Source organism: Sinohyriopsis cumingii, chromosome 19, assembly GCF_028554795.1.
Source record: "Sinohyriopsis cumingii isolate HCF-2022 chromosome 19, ASM2855479v2, whole genome shotgun sequence".
Classification (NCBI taxonomy): Eukaryota; Metazoa; Mollusca; class Bivalvia; order Unionida; family Unionidae; genus Sinohyriopsis; species Sinohyriopsis cumingii.
The window spans coordinates 19,597,094-19,616,653 of record NC_142979.1 but is presented as its reverse complement, the minus strand read 5'-3'; the positions used below and the strand labels follow the sequence as shown (position 1 = coordinate 19,616,653).

The 19,560-nt window shown below is 35.4% G+C and overlaps 1 protein-coding gene across 1 annotated transcript in view; it reads left to right on the top strand.

Moving 5' to 3' along the window:
• Positions 1–18,351, top strand: part of LOC149775233 (G protein-coupled receptor 161-like) — a 118,643-nt gene extending 100,292 nt beyond the window's left edge. Inside the window, exon 3 of the mRNA XM_089943360.1 lies at positions 11,772–18,351. Coding sequence (XP_089799486.1) covers positions 11,789–13,084 — 1,296 coding nt within the window. The 5' untranslated portion in view covers positions 11,772–11,788 and the 3' untranslated portion in view covers positions 13,085–18,351. The remainder of the gene's footprint in view (positions 1–11,771) is intronic.
• Positions 18,352–19,560: the final 1,209 nt, after the last annotated feature.

Sequence of the window (19,560 nt, the reverse complement as noted above, 5' to 3'; positions counted from 1 at the left end):
AAGTTATTATCCTTTGTCGGTGGAGTTGTCCAAATAAATCTTATAGTACCATGCTTTTTCCCACGAAATGAAGGCTGACCATAACCGTGGGCATTCATTAACCGATTAAGCTTTAGAATAATTTTTTAAAATAAAAACTATTTTTTAAAATGTTGTGTGATTTTACCTTGCATAATTATTATTTGCATTAATATAATTATAATGTTACTGATATTCTTACTTGTTATACTATTTTGTCCATTTTACTGTTTGTTAAATAGCGAATATAAGGTACAAAAAGTGTATGCTACCCGTGTCCGTAAAGCATTGAAAATCAGGCAAAAAATAGAATTGATTAAAACGGTTTTTCATTAGTTTTCTATTTTAGAAATCTGAAAAATGAAACGGAGATAGAATATCTTTAAATATGACAAAAGTACAAACGAGTGAGACAATTATGCAGTGGGAACAACAAACCACGATTGTGTCGCGGTAAAAGATGCTCCAAACTATCTTCGTAACTTACATATTGCTACGTAATGAAGAAATGTATATACTATCAATTCCGATATAACGTGGCGTTTGCGTGGCATGTCGATTTTTTAGTTTTGTTTGTTTTAAGGCGTTTTTAAGATCTGTTGGCTATATTATGCATAGGAAGTAAAATGGGAGATAAGTGACTTTTCCGATGACACATTTAGGCAATCCACCCGGCATTGCCTGAGCGGGTGTGGAACCTGCAACGCTTGGATTAGGAGTAATTTTTTTGTTGTTGCATTTTCTTTGTGTGTGTATGATACAAATTCTAGATTGTTTCTTTACTTCTGCCAATATTATCAATGAATTTGTTAGGCGTGATATTACAGTATTTCATCTTCGCGTCTTAAGATTAAATTTGAGTGATTTTATGTGCAATTGTGTTAGTACACAAGTTAACAATTCTTATTGTGTTTTTCCAATTCTAAATGTTCTTTTTGCAACTGACAGATTTCATTTCATAACACAGTTAAAATTACTGAAACGTTCACATACTGATAGTTACAACGTAGTGTAATTAAAGCTGGTTATTAACATTACGCAATATGCAGCAGACGTTGTCATCTAAAAACAGCGACTAAAACTTGTGTTATTATACGTCTACATTTGGACAAAAAATGGCGTTGTGATAACCGAATGAAAATACTGCCGCAGATTAGGTATAATGAAGCTCGAATCTTGGAGGACTAAATTACAGATCCGACCTTCCGTTTATCGATTGCAACATAGTATTTGTTGAATAATAAGACAACATAAAAGCTTTCTGCTTGCAGAGTAATTTTAAATGATTCCAATTTATATAGGTGAATAATCGAGAAGAACCTTCACCGTTCACTTCAGCTCCACTATAATCTCCAGTTTAAAACAATCAACCCAATCCTCCAAGTGACTACTCCCTCCCCTCTCTCTCTCTCTCTCTCTCTCTCTCTCTCTCTCTCTCATTTTTACATATTGTAGCGGGGTTCCGAGTGATCTAAGGTGTTAGCCTTTACAGATCATTGAAATTCAACCTCTGTCTGCGGGGGTTCAAATCACGATGCTCGGCCAACATAAATATACAGGAGAAGGCTAGCCAGTAGCTACCCGTGGGTCGTTTGTCATTCCCGTGCTCTTTCTCCGCCAGATATACAGACAGCTCTTTGTACCATATCATGCGCTGATAATGGCGTTAAGTCCACAACATAAACAATAACATATTCTGACATTTCGATTTGCATGTGAGTGTAATTAGGGACATGCATTCGCAAGATAGGCCCTTGGTGAAATAAATGGCCACAATGACAACAGTACGTATAAATGCATTTAACGCTATTGTTTGTTCAGAAACGTATGATTTTATTTCTTATAAGCTTGTGTTAGCCTTGCAAAACAGTCACTTTACCTCGTGTACCTATACATACTCTAAATCAATCATTTTCAAACGAAACAATACGTGGAATTCTCTTGACACTGATTAGGAACAAAACTTCACAAAAAAAACCATCATGTGATAAATTTGTTTTCTCATTTCAGAAAAAAAACATTGGAAAATATTTATGACACAAACTCGTTTAATCACTTTATGAAAATAACTTAAAAGTGTTGATATAGTTTCCATAGCGTTGATATATAGTTTCCATACATTAATCACTGCAATAAAAAACTGAGGAAAAAGAAAATCCATCTTCTTACTCAATAATACGATTTTCATACAGAATTTGGAAAGGTTTTCAATTTAGCAAAACATTTATTTTAAAAATGAACTTCTAGGCTCATTATTTTATTTAAAAAGTTTCATTTGGTAAATTCAGCACTTCACTTTTTAGCTTTCATTAACTTAACACTGTTTAAGAGAGTAATGGTTTGGTACTAATTATTTTACAATATAATTTGTTCCATAGACAAAAACAAAAATGATCAAAAAAAGGAACAAGAACATTATCAACAACAGCAACAACAATAACAAACAAACGATATTTTTAAATTAATGCTTGAAAAAGAGGGATGGGGTGGAGAAGGGCGCATTTGCGATGTTGCAGATAGGTATAACTACTTCTAACAAACTAGCAGCTAACCAAACACCGTTTCTATGTTATAATTGCGGTTTACATAAAATATATCAAACAATCAAAAACCAAATAAAATTAAATAAACTAAACTATACTGTTAATTGTCAGGAGTTTGGTGTCAACCTAGGCTTTCTGTGAAACTTCATTAGATCGGTATAGCAAACACCTACGCATTTATTAATTATTTCCTTATTTGACACCGAAACGTTCTGAATCTCAGAAAGACTGAGCTTATGCGGAAATGACCAAGTAATCATTTTACAAATTTAATTATAGTAACACCATGCTTTCATTTTTCATGACAAAAAAAATGCAAAAATTATTTTTTTAAAAACAAACTTGTATTTGTCGCATACTAATTTTGAATATTGTAAAAAGTTATTTGTCTGATTTTTCAATAACATGCTTGACGTGTCACGTATGGCAATGTGGTAGCCATATGGGATGTTGTGAAAGATATTAAGCATCAACGCTTTTCTCCCTTTCCTTCTATTTTCAGTACAATGTCTTTTGCTAGGTGACAGTCATAGTGTAAGCTTAATCATCCCCGTTTTAGTTGCAGTTTTTAGATGACAACGTCAACAACAATTAACATACACATTGCAAATTCATCACTATAAGGTACTGACTTTTAATTTTCGGGGAGGGGGCTGTGATTTTCTTTTGAACTGAGATGCTCTATTTTCTTACATCTACACAAATTATACAAGGGGTATAATATCGCGTTATTTTGCTATAAATCAGACCAAGACAGACGGAAATTTAAAACATAAAAGTATCAGGACCCTGTTTCAGTATACTAATAATACATCCATAATGTAATTGCGATATACTACGTATCGCGGTATTTTCAGAAATACATTTGCAAACTTTTCCGTGGTATCCAGCTCTAGCACACATAACCAGAGGTAAAATAAAAGCAATCGACCATGCCCTACAACGTTTAGATGGCCAAAGCTGTACTGTCCTTTCAGTACGTTGATTTACGCTTAATCAGCCCTCAGTGCCATTTAAATTATATCATCCTCATTGAGTCATGTGACGATAGAAAATGTGTGCGCCATCTGCTGGTTGTTTCGTTCCGTCTCATACCAATAAGCACGACGAAAAACACCGGGATGTATTTAGAGTTTATTGGTGTTGACCGTTACTGAAGCTTAACGTTAATTATTCTAGTTTCGCCCCATTTGAAGTGGTGTTACGGCACATTACATAACCTGAAAATGATGAAGGTGCTGAAATGTTCCAATATTACACATGATGGCTTTGTAATGCTATTATAATACGCGTGTGTGTATGTCTATCTGTCTGTGTGTGTGTTGGATTTTTAACTTAGCTTTAGGAATTTTTAAGTCATATCGCTACGACGTCTGCCGCTACGTATGTAATGCTAGTATAACAAGCAGGAAATAATTATTAATATCGTAAATTATAATAGCAAAGAGATTTTTTATATAGCTCAACTGGTCATAAACCAGGAGAGCTGAATGGATGGTATGCTTTCCGTCCGACCGTTAGCACGAGATTTTTCATCGCTGCTCCCCCTAAATTACATGGTAGATTGACATAAATCTTTACACATACATTAATCCAATGGTCTAGTTGGTTCCAAATCAATATGGTTCAACTTAGACATTAAATATGGTTTCAACAGCCACTATCTTCAAAATCTTATCATCATTGCGCCTCCTGAATGCATTGTCATATCAGCGTGTACTTTCACGAAAAGACTTCGTATGCTTTAGCAGTTGGTCCTAAATAAAAAGTATGCCGTTCTGAGTCCAATATGGCCTCAACAGGAGCCACCTTTAAAATCCTGTTATCGGTATCCTCCTGAAGGAAATATATTTGTCGCATGACACTTCAACAGAAGACTTCTTATGATGCCTAGATGCTCTTAAAGAAAATGGTTCCAGCGGCCATTTTGATTTTTTTTTTTTACTGCTACTTCTGAATGGATCATCATTGGAATTTAGCTCTAGTGGTCAAAGACCAAAAGAGCTTATAGGATGGTCTGTTGTCCGTTGTCTGTCTTGCGACGTCTGTCAGTCTGTTAACGCAAGTTTGTTATCGCTTCATCCCTTGGTGTAGTTGGTCATAAATGAAAATGGTGCCGCTTGCAAATCCAATATGGACGCCACAGCGGCCATCTTGAAACTCTACTTTTCGTTACTCCTCCTGAATGGATGGTCGTATCAACATGTTGTTTTTACTGAATGACTGTCTAATTAGTCCAAAATGAAAAGGGTTCCGCCCAGACATACAAAATGGCCCTGAATGAAAATAAATAACTTTCAATATGGCCACCATGGTGTTTATCTTGAGGATATTGTTGTCTCTACTCCGACGAAATGGATGACTATTTCAACATGGTTTTTCACGACTAGACTTCTTATGATGACCCGAAACGAAAATTGTGCCAGTCATACATTCAATATGGCGGTCGTCATGAAAATATCTTGTTACTATCTCTCCTGATTTGGCCATCATTATGACATGGGATTTGGCCAAAAGACTTCAGACGATGTAAACTGTGACCGAAACAAAAATGTGTTGTCCACCACAACAGCTAACTTAATAATTTTGTTATTGATGAAGAATATCAGAGATGGTTTCAACACTCAGCAGCTAAAAGGAAAAACTGATCTTTCCTTGAATTCCTTGAAATTATTTTTAACCAGTAGAATGTTTCTAATATTAAAACTCACCGAAGTTATTTTTAAGACTGAAGTACCTTTAGATCCTTGTGAAGATTATAACTATATCGATAGCGTGTCGTCGCAGATTTGGGCCATTTCCACGTGTGTGCTTGGACAAACTTTGCAAACGTCATGTACTACATTTTTAATTTAGAAACCAAATGGCTGGTTTTGAAAAAATAAATGATATTCATCGTTAACCAGCCGCCACCCTTACCTACCATGAATGATTTGGGGAATGTGAATCTTCGGACCGTCCCGTGCATAACGAAGATTTACTTCCAACACTTGATTTTATGTTGACGCCATATCATAGTAGTGTGAAAGTATATTCGGAAGTTCACTACAATTCGTCTCTTTGTAGAACAAAATGGCATAATAGATTGGCGCACTTAATAAAACATGATTCACATATAATTTGATTTCTTACATTTTAATTTTAACTTGAAAATAAATAATTTTGAACAACTACAGGTAAGCAAAATAGCGAGAGTAACGGTAAGTGCCTACCAAGGGACGCTACACATTCAACAATCGGAATGAGTTCTCACCCTTTGTTAGAAATGGAGTGTAGCGACTAAGGGGTCACCCATTTAGTACGTACACAAAAATATGCTAAAGCTTGACACCGACCCCTCCCTGTACACATGCATCCCTACCTGCGTAGGTACGCTTTACGCACCCCATCCCCCGAATTCTATAGAACGGATCTATATTTAATCCACGCAGAAACGCTCATGGATTAATAATATATTTTTTTTATTATTATTGTGAACAAATCTATGTATTTGTATCGTGGATTTAAGTGGCAGGTAGATGTTTATTTGGATACCAGCTATCTAGCAAACGTATTTCTTAGAAATACTCGGCTGAAAAGGAAAAATATGTACATGAAAGTGTATATTGGCCACTCGATCAACGCCTCTGATAAGTCTTTTATTTCATAAACTCCGATTATTATTATTATTATTATTAGTATTATTATTAATGTTGTTGTTGCTGTTGTTGTTTATATAAATTGATGCTTTTTGTTTTGTTTTTGTTCTATCAAATTCTGTCTCAAACCTGTGTAATCTTTAGTATAAATACATTTTATTGGCCTTGTGGCGATGGGATTCGACGAAGCTTTTGCAGCTTAAAATGCTTTCAGCCATTTCTCCCGAGCACAACGAAAACCTCCTGGCGGGTCGAGTTATATAAGCTTATCCTTATGGATCGTACCATTCCGCTCACAGCATGTATATTGACAGAAAAAATTATAACGAAGCAATTGCAAAAGAGTTTTCCAACGTTTCAAGTTAAACAAGCTCTTCGTCAGGAGAAAAAATATACAGCTATAAAACAAACAATAAACATAAAAGAGAAGATAAATTCTTGACTCCTACATTTCTGAAATATACATACAAAGGATACCAAATGAAACGGATAAATAACATATATATTCTATGCTTATATGAGTCCAACAAAGTTGCATAATAAAATTCAAAGAAGGGTGTCTTATGCCTGTCACACTGAGAACCAAAAATGTTTTGACCTAATTCAATGCTGGCAACAAAGGTAGGACACCATGCGTGTCGAAAACTCAACGCCATCTACAAAATGTACAATAAAAACTATATCCCGGTAAGGTTATGCATGATGATACTAATGGACTATGTCAAGAGCATCATCATCATCACCATCATCATCATCATCATCATCACCATCATCATCATCATCATCATCATCATCACCATCATCATCATCATCATCATCATCATCATCATCATCATAATAATAAAGATTTACAGAATATGTACTTGAGTAAATTTTAACACAACAAATTTGTTCGTCTGCTAAACTGATGCATGGATGTAGTTTTGACAACACTGTAGTTGGAAGGTTAGATTTTTTTCATTTAGGACCAACTCTTTAAGTTTTCATTTGTAGTATCCAACATTATTCGTTACGTGTGCGTTATATATCGGTCCACCCAAGGTTAGATTCATTCGATAGCAATCTTTAAGGATTCGACTGAAAGCCCAGTCGATGGCGAGTTTCACGTTAATTTACGGCCACTGCGGTTCTTCTGGTCATTGATTCGTTTTCTTAAATCAACGGACTCCACACCATTTTGACTGGCACCTTAGAATATAGGTTACATTTCTGGGGGCTCCACATCTTGGTTTCGGGGATACCTTGTCTTTGCTGCATGACGTGCCTGAATCAGTGGTCTTTTTTGGAGTTATCTATCATGAGGCGTTGCGGACAAAAGCTGGTCCAATGATAAGTTGCAGCTGAAATTTAAATGTTATATCTTGGGGAATTCCAGTTTCACGTATTTGGTCAGACTGCTGGATTTTAAAGTTTTATCTTATATTTTTTTATATTTGCATCTTTATCTGCTGAATTACACAGAGGTGGTTGAAATTTCGATGTTGTATATTGAAAAATCCCTTTTCATACGTTCAATCAAAATGCTTGCGTTGAAAGTCCCATTTCATAGTTAGTGTTGTTAAATTGTATTTGTATAATTATATAGTAATAGCTAAAATTTTATTTTAGTTGTCCAGCTTTTAGATTTTAACTTTAAAGTTGCACAGCAGTAGTTGAAATTTCAACGTTGCGTCGAGAATTATAATTGCACTCATTGAATCAGATCGTTTTTGTTGAAAATTCCATTTAGTATGTGGAGTTCTTAGATTTTCTCAGTTTACGTAGCAGTGGTTGAGAGTTTCATTTCCTATATCGGGAAATCCCCATGAGTACGGAAGACGTTGTTTTATGTTTTCTCCTGCATTTTCTCTTGTTATTCTGTGTGATGTTGATTACATTACATTCAGTTTTGTAATGCTGTCATGGGAGGTGTTATGTAGTTTTAAATTAATTGTTTGTCTGTTAGTTTTAAATTTCCTTTTTATTCCATTGCATGCAATTATAATTTAAAGTTGTTTACTGGACTTCACCTTGTCCAAAATTGAGTCCAGTTTTGTTTGACCTGATTGACATTTTTTAAATTTGATTTATGTAAGCATGTTGATTTGGGTCATTTTGGAGATTCCAAAAGGAATTATATACGGTATTATGTTTAAATAAACAAGGCTCATTAAATCGTGCTAGAAAGTTATTTTCCATTAGGTAATGTTGTTTTTAGAAAATGCTAATTTGTGACATGACGTCAAACAGAGGACTATATTATCTTGTGACTGTCAGAATTTAATCAGCTGTGCTATCAAACCTGACACTTTAAGTTGTGTTATGTTGTAACCTGTTTGAGCTGAATTTTCATTTTCTTCAAATTATTAAATTCAAGTGATTATTTTTTTGGAAATACAAAGGGCTTTCATATAATTCTTGGACAAAGACATTCACTGCAGTATATACTGAATTCAAAACTGGAATAATATTTTATGTGATTCAACAAGAGACTGTTGACACATCAGTACAACGCTGGCTGTTACAGACGTCATCGCATTCCATCTTGAATTTCATCGAGATCTAAACTGAGATTCACATAGAACTTTTCATTGATAGGACTTGTGTTTTTTAATTCTTGGATTATTTTTGGATTTAACTCGTAAAACCGTAAGTTCTTTTTCTCATTTTTCACTTTGTATTCTAGGGAAATACATTATTTGTTAAATTTTACAAAGCTTGTTGTCTTCACCCTTTACTGTTACTTATTTTAAGATCGTAGAGTCGTAACAGATGACTGCCTGATCCATGATAGATCAAAATGATTGGCATCCCCTCTTCCCCCACCCAAAAAATTTTTTTTTGCCTAAACAAGGGCTCTAATAACTTTTATTATGTTTATTGTTTTCGTAAAATTTCAGACCTGAAATCATTATAATGATAGACTACATTCAGTTTAATGGTATTTCTTTGGTTGGTTGGTTTAGTCCAGTTCATCTCTTATTGCCTAGACGAGTACTACAACTATCAGCACCAGTATATCACTGTGATCTTATTATCACCTTTCAGTAGCTCACGAAGTTTCAATATTTGAGCCCGTGTTCATGGGAAACGAGACACAGTAATTTTAACGACGGCGGTATCTATGTTGCCAATAGTTAAAGTTGTTAGTTACTTTTTTTTATTTGCGTACATTTCCTAAACCCCTTTTTAGATTCTCACAGACTTGGCATGAATAATTCTAAAACATATCACTTGCCTTTTTTCACCTTTTGTTACGGATCAAATAAAACTTGCATTTAGGCTTTGATTATTTTTTTATATTTCCTAACGATTGTGATAATGACCATAATATCAAATGGCAAGCTTGCATATAAAAAAAAGAATTGTCTTAGCTTTGTTATGACTCATTCCGAGTATTAGCAAATCCATTAATTACGTGTCTAAACTCCTTGATATATTCTCATGATATATTTTGCGACATGCCTGCTCATCCCCGACAACCTTCAAAACAAGGTCACGGTTGTATAAAGTTTGGTTTAAGTGTTTTCATTTGGTCATATTTCATGAACTCCTTGATGGATTTTGTTCATACTTTATAACGAAGCTAAGACAGTTCGTGTGTGTGTGTGTGTGTGTGTGTGTGTGTGTGTGTGTGTGTGTGACAGAAGTTTACACATTTATTTTATTTAAGATCAGCAAATAAAAGATGCTCGAACAATATACTTTCATTCTCTCTTGTCCGTCAGCTTTCTAGCAGTTGGCCATAAGTGACCATATATATATTCATATAGTATGTTTTCTGAATTTATATCATTACAGTTACTGTGATTGGTTTCATTCTTTACACTTGTTATATTCCAAATAAGGTTAGTCAAAAGAACCTGCTGTCACATGCTTCACACCCAGTTCGGATCACCTCGGCTATTCTACGACACACAAATAGGGGACAAAAGTTAGTCCATTGAGAAAGTAGCAGTTGAAATTTCAAATTCACTTATCGAGACAATCTGATTACAATTATATCTCCATTGTCCTACGTGAAAAATCTGATAGCGACCGCTTAAAAGTTATGTTCTGGTGACCCATGCTATTACCATAATCGATGTTTTTATCAGCCAACCATATGAAGTCTTGTACCTTCGCGTTGGGGATACTGAGAATTATGCCCGAAGAGCATCGATGTGTGGCCAACGATTTGATTCACTTTCCAATTTCCGAAAGTTATATTTCCATTGGCTAATACAAAGGTCGCCAGAACATGACCCCTAAGCGGTAACTGTCAGATCTTCACATTTGGAGATCTGATTCTAATCAGATTGGTTGTCGAGAATTCCAGTATTGTTGGTGTTGAAGTTCTTCTATTCGTAGATCAATTTTTTAAATTGTATCTGCTGAGTTAAATAGCGGTGTTGAAGGTTAAATTTTCTATATCGATTTTTTAATTTGTATCCGATGATTGACACAACAGAGGATGAAATTTTAGTTTTGTGTATCGGGAATTACAGATTCACGTGTTGAATCAAACTGTCTGCATTGAACATTACCTTCCATATGTTGAGCTTTGAAATCTGTTTAGTTACCTAGCAGTGGTATGACGAAAATTCGACCTTCAATACCATGGATTTTCAATATGTGTGTGTGTGTGTGTGTGTGTGTGTGTGTGTGTGAACAGCTCTTTTAACACATGGTAATGCAGGAAAGAGGGATTTATTGCCCTTCGCAAGGACACACCGAAACATCTAACCCATGCTGGCCTTGACAGGTATTGAACACACGATAGTTGGATTGCGAATCGGATTCTCTACCAAATGAGCTACCTCGGCTTTCGGGGATGGGGGGGGGTGCACAGAGCAACAGTGTGTGCACAGCGATGTATCACGCACGAGATAAAGAGTAAAGTTAATAAGTGTACAAAAACAGTAATGCTTACAATATGCTTAAATATAGGTATACGTGCACACAGACGCCTCCAGCCTCAGGAACAACTTTATAGTCAAGCAATTAATGGTGAAAGAAAAAAAAACACCAAATTAAAGTTGGTATGGAATTAGAAAAACTAACCGATCAGATGAATACATAATTACAAATACGTCAGACATGAAGAGAGGTGGTGGTAGTAAGAGCGAACTTTATATTATTATCTTTATCATCTGAATTCATCTCTTTAGTTCTCGGCGATACCCAATATTCAAAAGGTGTAAAGATCGAGGGAAAAGATGAGGGAATACTGTTTGTCTCTCCAAGCCAACATAGAAAACCCACCTTGTTAAAGCAAAGACAATTGATTGGACAGTATGTTCATATGATGTATATCACTCGTGATCTGTCGTAGCACTGAGACTGTTTGCGGAACAGTTGCGCTGCCAGTGTCCCTGGAATTGTCAGTTTCAAGCTTTGACAAAGGCAGCCACTGCAGCGGTGAATTGAAAACGACAGTAATAGGTCTGATTAATTCGCTTTCATTTACTTGTATTTATTAACTAATGTGTTCATTCGTCCGTCTTTGCAAAATTGAATTTGCTCATAAGAAATATAGTATAATTTAACGTTGTATTTATTTATTATCACAAGCCTTTTCTAAATTATCTTTTGACATTCTTTTTTTCAACAGGACTTGATGCATGAACGATGCAGATGAACAAAATGCCGTCAAACTGTTCTACTGTGCAGACGACATTGACAAACTGCAGCGCTCTACAAACAGCAGACGACACATCTAGCCCCGTTAAAACAGGAGTCATGGCAACACTTCTGTGCCTCATTTTCCTTTCAAGTATCGCTGGCAACACGTTTGTTTTTCTGGTGTTCTATAAAAGACCTTCTTTGGTGACGATCTCGAATCGCTTTATTATGAACCTATCTATTTGCAACATGCTTGACACGTTCTTTATTATGCCGTTTGTGTTCGTCTCTTTGATAGCAAAAACATGGCTCTTTGGACAGATCTGGTGTTACTGCACGGGCTTTCTCTTGAATTTGCTTATTACAGCAAGTACGCTAACTCTGGTCGTTATTTCGATAGACCGATATTGTGCAGTTGTTACACCTCTTCATTACTCCATGCGAATAACACCCAGACGTTCGCTTGCTATGATATTTGCGGTGTGGCTGATTGCAGTTTTATCGTCCTTGCCACCTTTGTTGGGATGGAACCATTTGGAATATCAGAAAGACAAGTCGGTTTGTACCGTGCTTTGGTCAAGCCAAAATAAAACTGATCGTTTATACAACATGCTTCTAGTCATTCTTTGTTTCATAATTCCTCTAATAGTCATAATCTGGGTGTATATACGCATATTTCTCGCGGCCAGAAGAACCAGCGAAAGAGCACGAAGAAATAGCATTATTCCCACAAATTCCCTCGACGAACCCGTGGAAACTCCTTTAAAACCGGATCGTCGGAGAAGCAGTTCAGTACCAATATTAACGAGAAGACTCAGTTATGTCAATAGATCAACTCTTTTGCTATGGCGACGTGATGAATGGAAAGCTGCGGTGACTAGCTCAATTGTAATTTCAACATTTATTGTGTGCTGGCTTCTATACTTTATAAACATAGTGCTTGAATCCATGATGAATAGTCCCGACACTATAGAGCCAGTTATACAGACAGTCTCTATTCTTCTAGCCATGTCGAGTTGTGCAGTAAATCCAATGGTTTATGTGTTCAGAAGTAAACTACAACGCCAAGAGCTACGTGCCATTCTTGGGATTGCTGTTAATTTGGAAACTTTAACGGCGTCCGGCAGACCTTTTCTAAATTTCACGCAGTCACGTGACTCTCCATACATTTATCGACAAGGTAGCGAAGAAACCGATATCCCAGAAGCGGAATGTATTCATAAATGCGTTACTACGACAACATTGACGTCATTAGTTAAAGCAGACCGCGACGCATCGTTAATGTCACAGCTGCCAAATTGAAGTTCTTACTTAGGTCCATTGCTGGACAATCTAGCCATGCATTTCCATGACAAAAAATGAAACCTTTCATTGTGTCTTATTTGTTTCCGTTTGGTGTTTATAAATCTCGTACATTTTTATCTAAGTGAAAGGAACAATATTTTTTGATGTGATGATTCAGATTTGTACGATGAGATATACATTTCGAAAAGCAATTGTATCATGTCATTTATTCGTGTTTTTGACCTTGTTATTTGATTGGTTTACATATTTTTCTTTTAACATTGATGACATTTTTGAAATAAGAATTTGATTCAAAGTTCTTATAACTTTTTGGGTAAGGAAACAGCTCTAGGCTTCAATCAAATCTTCATTTTTATACTAGCAGTTTACTTTGTGGCTCGAGGAAAGAATTACGATTCCGTTTGTCTATAATACAATTAATATATTAAGGTTTATGCCTGTCGGCCCTCCATTGTTTTCATCGCATAAAGTTGTGCACAATGAATTTTTTTAGTCGGAAGCAAGCGTAAGTGGTCCCTTATTCTCAGCCAAGCTCAGATTAATGCCTCTAATATGGCTGGAGTAGTGATATATAGCGGTCTTGATACTGTGTTCGCCGTAATTAGGATGTTCCCTGGACATGATTCAACCAGAGCGATGAAGTATTCCGTACGAGAAAAATAAATAGTTCTTAGGCGGCGCTGTACGTAAAGTTTGCATTTAGTGAACGATCTTTCTCTGAGCTGGAAATTGGACATGTTGCAGATGGGTCGAAAGGTGAACTTTACAGCCAAATTTCACAAATCGAACAACTCGAGATGTTTAGCTTTCCTAAAAAACGAGGTGTTCATGGTCGTAGGGTCGTCGACCCTGGTCATCACAGCGTCATTTTCGTGCAGGACTATGTGTGCATGTGTGTGGCACAATTGCCGGCGAATAGTTCAGTAGAAACAAATGGAAGTTTGATCCTGTTTCAGTGTTTTTATTGAATTATGGAGAATCGTTCGACTAGTCAGTGTCATAATTTTGTGATATTTGTCGTCAAAGTGAAATGTATCAGGAGACCAAAAACCTACCTCATTGCTGCCAATTTATAGTAATAAATCAAGGTGCGTTTATCCAGCGTTGCAGACATATGTATTACACACACACACTTACACACACACACACACACATGAGACAAATCAGCAATCTTTTGCTGGTAGTTGGTTTTGACTTTTTTAAAAGAAAAGTTTAATGATTATCGCATTGATTATACTCTATCTTCCATCAAGAAACCTTATGACATGTATAACATTACAATGTCGTCCATCGTCCATCTCCAGCGTCATCATCCGTCTCAAGCGTCAAAGAACGGAAAATTACAGATGCTTTAGTACGTAGATATACTACTAGTTACGTACAACAACAACAAAAAACCCACAGAAACCTACTAGCTCGCATAGCCACATTTGCGAAATACAACGAAGTATTCGTTTTAAACATAAAAGTGAAAGGAGGAAAAATATGGATGTAGAAGTTGTAATGGTTTAATCACAGGCTGTTCATTGAGACTAAAAAAGAAACAAAATGCACATAATAATCCGTTTAAATTTAATATAATTCCTCGGAAGGTTTGTCATTTCCAGTTTTAACATCACTCTTTTTTGATGTAATATATGACATTCATATGTATGATTTATAGCTGGGTTTTGTATCTAATCCTGTGTCAATGTTTTTCTTCAAAGTTTGGTATTTGCTTGCAGGTGAGAAGGGGCAGTTTGTTTACTTGCTGGTGAGAAGAGGTGATTAGTTTGTAGTCAAAAGTGGAATAAGAATTGTGATGTTTTAAGAGTTTCACCAAATGCTATTTTACAAATTTGATATGGACTTTTATATTTTATTAGATTTGTTTGTTTTTTCTTAAAATTTTCAAATTTTTTAAGAATTAAATAACAATTTCCACCAAAACTACTTCATGAGTTACTGTTGCATATATTAGAATTTGTCTTTTGTCAAAATCATTGACACAGTTTATCGTTTTATTTGACCAAAACAATCAAGTTGACTATATAGAATTTTGATAACGTTCAATGTAATTCATGTTTTTCGTGTTTTGATGAAAATGTTGTAATCCTTTCAGTGATAGATGCCACTCAATGCCAAAGTTTCGTTTTAGCGATGTATTTTGACGTCTAATATGTATGATGGGTATTGACGTTCTATTGATGTATTTTTGACGTCAACTATGATGGATATTGACTTTCTAGCGATGTATTTTGACGTCAGGTGTGTATGATGGATATGGACGTTTTAGCGATGTATTTTGACGTCAAGTATGTGCGATGGATATTTACTTTTTTTTGGCAGTCTCTACAGAAATGATGCCTCTTCGGCGTTCTATTATATCTGGAGTTCAGTTTACAATAATACTCAACGTTAATCTGCACGGCTATATTTTTCATTATTCTGTAGAAAAAATAATCACGAAATAAACACACCGACTTATGAACAAATCCTACTATAATACTTACTGATGCGCAAACCAGCCTGGAAGATAACGGCTTGATGCTTACTAAATCCCTTAATACAGCAATATATACATGGATATGGGAAAGACAAAATGAAATTAAAGTAGTTTCTCCGCCAATTGAATCTGTGAAACTTCCCAGAAATAGCTCGCCGCCATTGCGCTGTTCTATTTAAAGATAGCCTAACTCATCCGGACACTATTCACGTGTAGAAAGAGAGTTAGCCTAACTCATCCGAGCACTATTCACGTGTAGAATGGCGTCTCATGAATAATAGTGTTAACTGAGCATCGCTGCCTGTAAAGTTGGCGAAACAAGTGTCTGTTATGGAAATGTTAGTGAAGAAATGACCAAGACTTTACAAAGTGTCAATAGAGACCAAGTAGTTTATATCTTCCGTACTAAAATGGGTGGGTAAGTGAACAGAATGGAGACGATCAGCAGGGGGTGGTAAGGGGTTGATTGGGTTGGAAGAGAGAGATAGAGTGAGGGATGAGTTACAGCAAAACCGGGACTGGAATTCTTAATCTTGCCAACTTGCCGTTAGTCTCGTTTCATATATTGAGCGATCCATGGTATTCTTAGGTTAATACTTCAATATACATACATATACAGTGTTTTGCAGACACAGAAAATTGTTCCCCATGATGTAGGAAACCGTACACCAACAAAAAAAAATCATGTGATTGGTTACATTATTTTTGTAATGCAGAGTTATTATTTTCAAAGCAATGGATATTTGAGGTAAGAAGTTAGTATTCTAGTTTCATGCTTATTTGTTTTTTTTTTTTAAATTATATACTTTTGGGGGTGGGGGTTAAATTATCATATACACATTTAATATCTTCATGTATAATTTATGAGATATGAGAGAAATAGCGAAACAAATCTTCGCCGTTTACTTTTTTCAGAGAAAAGAACAGAAAATGACCTACAGGTGGAATCACATTCTTGATCATTGAAACTCTACACGAGAGATATCCTTTAAGCATTCGACAGCTGGTTTTGACACAACTCATGGCTTGCCATAGCCTGCAAAATGTCTCTGATGTTCAATCGACATATCACATATTTCTTGCTTGCTTTGCGCGCATGCAAGAGAGAGAGATTATCAGTCGTGACTGCTAAAAATAAAATGGATCTCTCCGGCCCCTCCCTCAACTCCCTTCTACTTTCACCCCGCTGTCTGCTCTTCTGACAGTATGTTTTAATTTATCTCAATCACTTTAAGCTGATAATTTACATTCTGTTCCAGTAATAATCCAATTGAATATTTATTACACTTTACGTACTTTACGCTCTCTTTATGAACCAGATACGTAATCAGGAAAAAAGTTATTTTAGTCTCTTTTTGTCCTACCCAATTTCTATCAATCGATCGGAAGGTAGTATTCATAAGTGACTCACTCCTTTTACCGGAAACGAATGCGCAGCAACACTCCTGCTTAAGGCCATCAGTTGCCGGAAATCAATGTTAATGGTACAGTGCTTGTGCTTCTCTTTCCAATCACCTGTTGAGCACACGCCATCTTTGTAGTTTGTACCCTAATAAAATCTCTCTCACTCATGAAACTACTTGCGCCTCATCAAGCTCGGCACTGATAAATGCACAACTGTGTAACAAATGTAAATATAAATGTATTGAAGAGAATAATTAGTTATTAAAGTGTAGTAGGTGTCAAGTCTTTGATGTTTGTTAAGGTGTCAGGTCTTTGATGTGCAATGCACAAGGTTTTTAATAGTTTTCGTCATCCCATTTCAGAAGACGCAAATCATGTTTGTCCGTTTTTTTCTTCTTCTATTTGTCCTGTGCCTATATGGCAATGTGAACATTTCTTCATTGTTTTTTATTTTACATTTATTGTTATCAACTACTCATTTAAATTGGAAGGTTTACATTTGCAGAGTAATGTCTGAGAAATCCATTTTTGCAATGTTTAAATTAAACTGAATAGAACTAAAATGTCGATCGTTTTGTATCATAAATGTTACTATTTTTAGCGTTAATAACAAGCCATACAGTTTTTGCGGTCTTGTGACTACATTTGCTCACAAATGCTACTGTCATCATCCTTGTTGTTGTAGTAGTTGTTGTTGTTGTTATTATTATTATTATTATTATTATTATTATTATTATTATTATTATTATTATAGCTTCAATAAGTTGGAAAGAATTATGTACATTTTAAGCAGCTTGGAAAATTCTTCATGGTTTTTCGTATACAAGACTATTAAATCTTCCAGCTTATTGCGAACCTGGTATTGAGGACACACGTACTGGAAACTAATTTCGGTCGATTCATTAAATTTTGTTTAAAGAGTCTACTTTTTGTGCTTCAGATCAAAGTTGATTTAAAAAATGGCTTTCAAAGCGTAGAAAGAAAATAAAAAGAAGAAAACACGAAAGAAAAAGCATTTTCATTTACAGTTTTAAGTAGGAATGAAAAAGGGAGAATCATTGCAGGTTTCAAAATCTTTGATCGCAAAAATAAATTGACAAGGAAAACGTGAATTATGTGCTTCTATTTGTCAGATATTTTCAAACTTTTGACTATTGTATTCTTTTTGTTCATTATTAAGAACAATTAATAGTCTTCATGTAATTGTATTGTTTGGAATACATCAATAACATTGTTCTCATTTCCCTGAACTTATTTATAGGAAGTTTGGGGAATATTTATACATTTGTACCATTATTGCACTTTGAATTTTGATTGTTTTTTTGTTTTATAAAGCTTGATATTATTGGTGAGATCAATAAAGTATACTTTGTGAGTCATGCTGTTTTTTCCTTTTAGGACATTAGTTTTATGGATTTGCTAATATTGAGGGCGTAGAGCAGTTAACTATAAAACGTAATCTCAGTAACGCTAATAGTTTGAATTGAACTCTTACAAGGATTAACATAGCATCAATACGGGAATTACTTAAAAAAGAACCTTTCTGGTGCTAATAATATATAATGTATGCATCCGTTATATAGATAACGTTCCATGACATTCTGTTTCCGGAGTCTTCCTTCCACCAATTATATTGGCCGGCATGTATAGTCTTTCATGTACTGAACAATGTTGCTAAACCCCGCGAAATTAAACCGTCCTAGACATCCTAAATACCTCTTAACTCGTAAGGAAAAAGCTCATTATCTATATATATTCCTTTCACGCTGTCAACCTCAATATGCAGAACTTTGCATTGTGGGTATAGAAATTCAGGTTGCGTCAGATTTCATTCCTACGCAGTGGACAACTTAATTTGGGATTACGGTGAACACTGCTCCATCACCACTTAGTAAGTGCCTCTGCTAGGCGATTTACTATCCAATTTGGATATTATCCATGTACCGACGAATTTGGAAGACATGTATATATGTTAAGAGTAACAAAATAGTTCCAAACAAATATTACCGTGAATTGCTAGGGTCACTCTAATATATATCTTGACAGTATTTTAAATTAAGTAATATCCCTCTATAACAAAAATGTGTTAACACGTCACGTGCGTTTGCAAAATGTAAAATAGTCCATGCTTACTGAATCGCTTCGTTGTCAAATCTTCATTTTCAGGGGTGATTTCGGAAGTAAGTAACTCTTCTATGTAGTCCGCAATCCCATAATAGCTATCGAAGCAACGACAGAGGACCAATCTAGATGTGCACAAATATTGCGGGACGCTTGATCGTGATATAATTACAGAATTCATACATTCTGGAGGTTTTCTGCTATTTCTTTGGCTAAGATGTTCACTTGACCGTAATGTTTATTGCTTTCAGAATGTACGTCATGGGACTAAAATCATAGCAGCTTGTGTCCCAGATAAACAAAGACGGATGCAGTACTTTGTTCGACGTTAGAGAAAAAAATGTTTATCACAGCTTGATGACTTTTATTGTTGTTGTTTTTTATTCTTCTGATTAAATGCCCTTGGAAAGTTGTAATATAACATTTTCAAACCTTCGTTAAAACAAGAATTACATCTAAACAA